General features: G+C 32.3%; 1 protein-coding gene across 1 annotated transcript; it reads right to left on the reverse strand.

The window, feature by feature from the left end:
• Positions 1-4,890, reverse strand: LOC119687461 (sodium/hydrogen exchanger 8). The gene is made up of 2 exons (XM_038101783.1): positions 4,044-4,890; positions 1-3,874 (listed from the first exon to the last, which is right to left on the reverse strand). The coding sequence occupies exons 1-2, from the start codon at positions 4,754-4,756 to the stop codon at positions 2,593-2,595; spliced, it is 1,995 nt and encodes a 664-aa protein (XP_037957711.1). The 5' UTR covers positions 4,757-4,890; the 3' UTR covers positions 1-2,592.
• Between the last annotated feature and the right edge of the window lie 2,235 nt (positions 4,891-7,125).

Below are 7,125 nucleotides of genomic sequence, written 5' to 3' on the forward strand. Positions count from 1 at the left end.
AAAATAAGAGAACATAAAGTTTTAATTAAAATACTGGCATTTGGACCTGCACTTAAAGGTTGATTATCAACATATTTAACATTGCACTTTTCACAACAAAATATAAGCTTTATAAAACTGAATTTTTATAAAAACCTGAATTCTAAAAAAAATTAAAAACATTCGGCATTTAATTCTAACTAATAAACTGACTAATAATAAAAACCGATATGATACAATAATTATTAAAACCCATTTAACAATATATTTAGTAACAACGAAGCAGAATTGTAAACTTAAAAACAAATAATTATAAAATTAATTTAACAAAATTAAGTATAAATCACGACTGAGAAACATTTTACACAATTATACATAACTCGAAATCGTCACCACGCATTGTAAGTGAAAATCGGATCCAATTATCGATATAACTTAAGTGGGAATGGGACCATATGAGAAGAACTATTTAACAGAGACCGAATAAAGGAGAGTGCGAAGAGGTTATAAAACAATACAATCATCGTCTATAATAAATTAACTGTATTTGACAGCAGCAGAAAGTGATTTACACCATCAACTGATTTACCTACTTCAATGTGAATAAAGATGAGCTCGCTTAAGTCGCTGGTGGACCCGTTGGGATAACGAAACCAAGTTTCAAGATACTAGCTGATCATTGAAATCCGTCTGAAAAACCAATGTGTCGATCTAATAAAATGAACAATGTTTTTAATGCATAAAGACTTAAAAAAGTAAAAATCTATAGTGCATATGTATCTTCCGACAAGTGTCTGTCAGTGACGAAGTAGATCAGTAAAGCTTTTTCTCTGACTTACAACTTTACCAATAGTCAATACAGAGTGAACTCGGTGTGATATACCAAAAGGCTTTAATACGTGTCGGTTAAACGAAGCTAGTAATGTTTTTAATGCATGCATTGACACCATTCTACGTATGCCAGAAAGTATTTGAGCAAATGAGTAAGGTTTTTTTTTTCTCCTTTGATTTAGAAATTTGACAGTAGTTACTAAATGGTCCCTCAAACCAGTTGACATGCCTAACTATTAGACAGTGTTTTATCTAGACGAATCAGTTGTTTTGTATCTATGAGATTAAAGACGAGCTTACTTAAGCTGTAAGTGAGCCCGTTGAGTACTAAAATACTAGATGATCGATGGAATTTTGGGCAGCAATAGCTATATTTCCACCCGTTAAACTACTGTATCGATTTAGTGAAATAGACAATTTCTTTAATGCACGCATTTGGTTTCTGAAATAGAGACTTAAGGACGTAAAAACCTACAGTGCATAGACGCCCTCTTGCAAATGCCGGGTAGTGACAGCAGTTAAGTAACGCTTTCCTGTTATTCCTCTGACTAACAATTTTGACCGTAGTCACTGAAGGATCCCCGACCTAGCAGAGTAGGGGTACTTTGCATAAAAGTCCGTTATATTTTTTAAGATATGAGAAGTTAATTGGTGCTATAAAATAGACAGGTTCCATGCTAACGATTAGGTTAAAAGATTGATTGTCTGATCTATATCAATAAAGACTGTTACTGTGCACTCCTTCAAAGCAGAGTGTAGTGTTTTTTTAAGAAAATAAATTTAAAGGCCAATTTTTGGATCACTATGCAGAAACAGTATCAACTATTTGCAAGTTTTTTAGTGACATCTTTTCAGATTTTTTTTACTTGGCTTTAAAAACAATTTTAAGCATGACATGATCACGCAGAAAATTTAGAATAGATGACTATGCAGCAAAAATAAGCTTCAGTCAATTTTTTCAAACATGTGAGTTCAATACAATTTTACTTCAAATGTTTCTCAGATTTGTCACCCATTGCAACTAATCTTATATGCATCACTATTATATTTAAATGTAGTTTGATTTAAATAACAATCTTAAGAGAATAATTGCCATCATAAGTTGGCATATAAGGAATACTCAGTGATTTATTGAAATTATGCAAACGCAATACCAAAATATGTTTTCACAACTTCAACGTTCGCATAATCTCCACATATATTATACAGAACTATTTAATATAGTTATTTTTGAAATGCTACGAATAACTAAATCCGATTATTTCTTCACTGATTTTTCAATATTCCATGCGTAAGGATTATAGGCAAACATTCGTTTTAGCCTTCTACAACAATTTTGTATTAAGCAAGTAAGTTTGTTAATGATGAAAGAATGCACTTTAGTATGGACGATACTAATGATGGCAAATATAACATACACGTAAATTAATGTAGGTATGTGTAATACAAATTCAAAAATACTACTTAAGATACTTAATAAATTTTTGCCTATCAAATATGTGCTGTTGAAATATTTTTCTTAAATTTCCCTCACCTCAAAACTTGATTGCATATCTATGATTTTAAACTTATTTATGTATTTAAATACAAAATAAATACTTGTGTAAATAAAATACTTATCAAAATATATGTGTAAAGTTTTGAGCTTCTAAACTTGAACAAATTCTGTTGGCATTTTAAGTCGATACAGTTTTCATTTCGTTTCTTATGTCACAGCAGAGCTTATTTAAAGCCAATCACAAGTCATTGTATGAATATATAACATGTTACAAATGTAGTTATCTAGGAACGCGTGTTTAACGTACTTTGACTAGTACTAGCTGACATACCCAGTTCCTCATCGGATTCATCAGAATCTAATGGGCTAACACGTATCGCTTGATACCATTTATTTGTCAGATCCGCCATTTGAGACTTACACTCATGTAACTCTTGACTGTTGAAACGGCGCGTAAAGAATGGTATAAAGTATTTCCGATCCAAACGACCAAAGCCATCTATGCGACTATGCGCGAAAGAGACATCCTCTTCTTCTGTAAGTTCGGACAGATGTTCTGAATCGATAGCTTGTCCCCACTCACGTGTCTTAGACAATGATATATATTTGGAGCGTTTTCGACGTGAGGGGTTATTGCTATCTGTTGTGCCAGCATTGCGTGTTGATCGTGTACGACGTTTTTTGCCGGGTTTCAAATACTTAAGCAATGGCATAGTGGAGCCACCAAATACCAATGTTGTAAATAACACAATTATCAAAGTGGTTGTTATTATAACGTGTCTCGTTTCATCACTTTCGATATCCAAATGCAAAGATAGCGCATACGAAATGGCCCCGCGTAAACCGGAAAACCACATAATGAATTGCATTTTATTATTTATTTTATGTTCACGAAATTTATTAACCAAAAATGCCAGTGGAAATATATTGCATGCGCGACCGATTAAGCACAGAACTATAGCCCAAATGACAAATGATAATTCCACTTGATGTTTAAACGAAAATATGGCTAAGCCTAAGTAAGCAAATACACACGTCTCAGCTATAAAAGATAATGTTCGCATAGTCTGTTGCATCGTTATTTGTGTAACAGTTGAGAGATTGAAATGTGTATAGTGTGACATAACGATACCACAGAAAAGTATGGCCATGATGCCGCTTAAATGTATGCCCTCCGCTAGCACATATGGTGCATAGGTGAACATTAACATAATTGCAAATTCTAAAGACGGGTGTTTACGTAAATCAATATGTTTTAATAGCAAGGCTGATATTAAAGCAAAAATAACACCAATGCCTGCTGAGGCAAAGAACATTTCGCAAAATGTTTTCAGAGCAGATATAATGGCCTCACCCGTTGTACCTTTAGCGTATGATGGACTATGCGCCGATTGTGTTATAGTTGTTGTTAATACAATAGATATAGCATCATTAAGTATACTCTCACCAAATACCAACATATTCAATACAGGATCTACATCGAGTGCATGAAATATGGCAACAGTTGCAACTGGATCTACAGCAGATATAAGCGATCCAAAAGCAAATGAATCCGAAAAATCCAGTCTGGAAATAAATAATTATTATAGAGTGTAAAGGTACAAGGTCTTGAGATAGTGTTAACATACAAAATCTTAAATGTACATGTATGTATATGTTTTATATGAAAAAACATAAATAAACAGCCAAAAAATTTAGTGTAAATATACTGAATCAACATTTTATGCCTTTTTACCTGTAAGCAACTTTTGCTAATCCTAATAAGTATATACCCGCACCGATTACTAAAGCTGATATAGTTGTACCAAATATGGCAAACACCAAAATCGAACCAATATTTTGAAAAAAGTTCCCCTTATGCAAATTATAACCAGACTCAAAAATTATAGGTGGAAGAAGCACTAAAAAGAAGCCTGTGGGTGAGAATACTTCTTCACGTTTCCAACTCGCATTCTCGCCCGACATCACCTTAAGCAACAAGCCAATTAGTGCACCCAAAAATACAACAACAATGCTTTCGGGCAAATATTGAAAGCCAGTTTGTAGCATCGAGTGTATCAGCAATATGCCGAGCATAATAACGCATATAACAAAGAAAAGGGACAATGACGAATTGTGCTCCTGTTCTACAGCATGATGATCCGGTAATGGCGGATCTGCTGTAGGCGTTGTGACGTTTTGTGTTGTGTTCAGTACTATAATAGTTGGTTTTATTGTTGTTCCGTTTATACTTGAGGTATTTGTATTATTTGGCAAATTTATTACATTTACATCCGCACCGGTATTAAGTCCATCTTTTTCAATTATTACTGTTTCTGGTGCATTTTGTTTTATTTTCTCTTCCTCTGGTGGAACGATTTGTTCGCTTTTTGGTGACGTTGCTTCATTAGCCCTGATAACAACGCTACCACAAGCCAATAACAAAAACAGTACTAAGTGTTTTGGCATGTTTTATATTAAATTAAAATTACTAACAAATTTATTGATATTTAATATTTTATTCTTTCGCCCATTTGCACTACAAAATTTCATCACTACTTATTAACTTTCAAGAACATTCTTACATGTTCGCAATATCGCAATATTCCTTTTCGCAACATTCGCATTACAACACGTCAGCTGTCAGCTGTCATCTGTCATTTCTCAGCTGTCATTTGTGAAATGTCAAAGTTGACGATACGAAAAGGTTGTAAGCTATTTTTGCAATTACATATTTACTTTATTCGTGTTATTTTAAATATTTTTATGAAACGAAATGTTGTGATACCGTATTTTTGCTTCTTTACGTTATTTGAATAAAAAAATATGTACGGGAAGAATATTTGATTTAATCTATGTACGTGGCTTGGATGTAGTTTTCAAAAACTTGGCGCGCATTTATTAATTCAAATATGTCGCGAGATCTAGACATTTATCTCTAAAATTCGTTACTTCAATTATCTATATTTTCAATATAATCACAATTTCAAATCCCAAATTAGTGCAGAACATCTTGATGAATTATTATACACTCTCCATAGATTTTAACTAAATTTGGATTGTATAGTTGTCTATGTACATCATGAATGTTTAAACAGTTTAAACATACATATGTATATGTATCGAAAAATAACAAGAGTGTAATAATAAAAATGTTTAGAAAACATTACTAGCTTGGAGATATGGTATTACATTTATGTCGTTACAACTGCCTACTGAAACGAATGACATCAAGAACTGAGGGAGAACACGTGAACTTAAATAGGAAGACTAAGTTATGTTGTGTCACTCCGTTGTCATTCATTTACATATTTGCTTTGGAAGGATTATTTCAAAAAATTAAGCTCTGTGCGGAATACTTCATTTTCTTTTTTGCTTTTAACAGCATCCCAAAGTAAGCAAGTGATCGTGATCGTGGAGTACATCGTTGAACAAAATACCAACAAACTACGCTCCCATTCGTTTGAAGACGACGATGCAATATTTTCTGAAACTACATTGAGAATAACTGCTCAATAATAGAAGACTCCAGAATTTGGCTTTTAATAATAGAAGAGTATTTATTCTATACGAATCTATTCTAAACACGAATAGAATAGATTTATTCTCTTTATTATTATCTAGATCTACTTCTCGTTTTCACTGTTTGAGTTGATGTACAACATATGGACAATATATTTCAATCGTTTAAATTGTTGTTTTTTTCGTAAATTTAAAAAACTGTAATATGATCTCAGGGCTAAATATTTACTCCAATTCTAAGCGATACCAAAAATTTAACAAATTTGATGTAAAAAAAACTTGTTCAGTTAAATGTTTGTTTAAATTACTTGAAGACATGCAGCACCCTTTACGATGCCCTTAAAATGATCAGAGGAATCGAGACGTAAACACTGCCATTTAATTAGATGTAAATGACTTGTTAAAAATAAATTTCCCCTACAACTCATGTAATTTTGAAATTAGAGGAACTGCACGTGTATACTTAACTTAAGGCATTTATAAATCTAATTCTTATCAAATCTTCTTGAAGTACCGCATACAAAATCAATTTGTCTGGCGCTGATTATTTCAGTAGACAGATATTCCGCTTTCTATGAATAATAATTATTACTTAATATTAATTATGTGAAAATTATGTAGACACAAACGTATTTTCTAAAAATATTTTTATATAAAATCTTTTGACCTTTTTTAAGTGCAGTCTCATCAATTGTGTAAATAACGGTACCGACTACAAACACTATTCTTTTTGTCAATGAAATGAATTTAATGGGTAGATGTTCTAGACAGTTTTTCATATATTTAAGACTTCTTATAATATTAAAAACGAATCAAGTAGATAATGAATTATGTAAAACATATCTAAAAGGAAAAAATGCTCTTATAGAAAGGAAGCAAGCGAAGAGTTAATTAACTAAGTAAGTCTCAGCACAGTTCTAAGGTTTTATCGATTTAAGACGATGCAATAAATTATATTTATAAAGATCAGTGTAATAAAAATTTGAATATGACTATATGAAACAGAACACACTTTCATTTTAGATCAATATCAAGGAAATATAGGGGTTTGAACTATTTCAAAATCATCGTACGTCTTCAAAATTTTACCAAAAATTAGTGCGCCGTAATTAATGTAACTTATATAATCTTATATGAATCCTAAATTTTACAAGTGTAGATAGGAATAGGAATAGGAATGAACGGGGTACTAGCTCCCAACGGAGCGTAGCACTGCGACCAGATTGATATTTTGTGCTGCAAAAGATAAACAATCCCAAAACGAGTACGTCACACGAGCCCCGATAGTATAGCAGATGGTATATAGTGACGTCAAT

This window comes from Teleopsis dalmanni, chromosome X, assembly GCF_002237135.1.
Source record: "Teleopsis dalmanni isolate 2A chromosome X, ASM223713v2, whole genome shotgun sequence".
Taxonomy (NCBI): domain Eukaryota; kingdom Metazoa; phylum Arthropoda; class Insecta; order Diptera; family Diopsidae; genus Teleopsis; species Teleopsis dalmanni.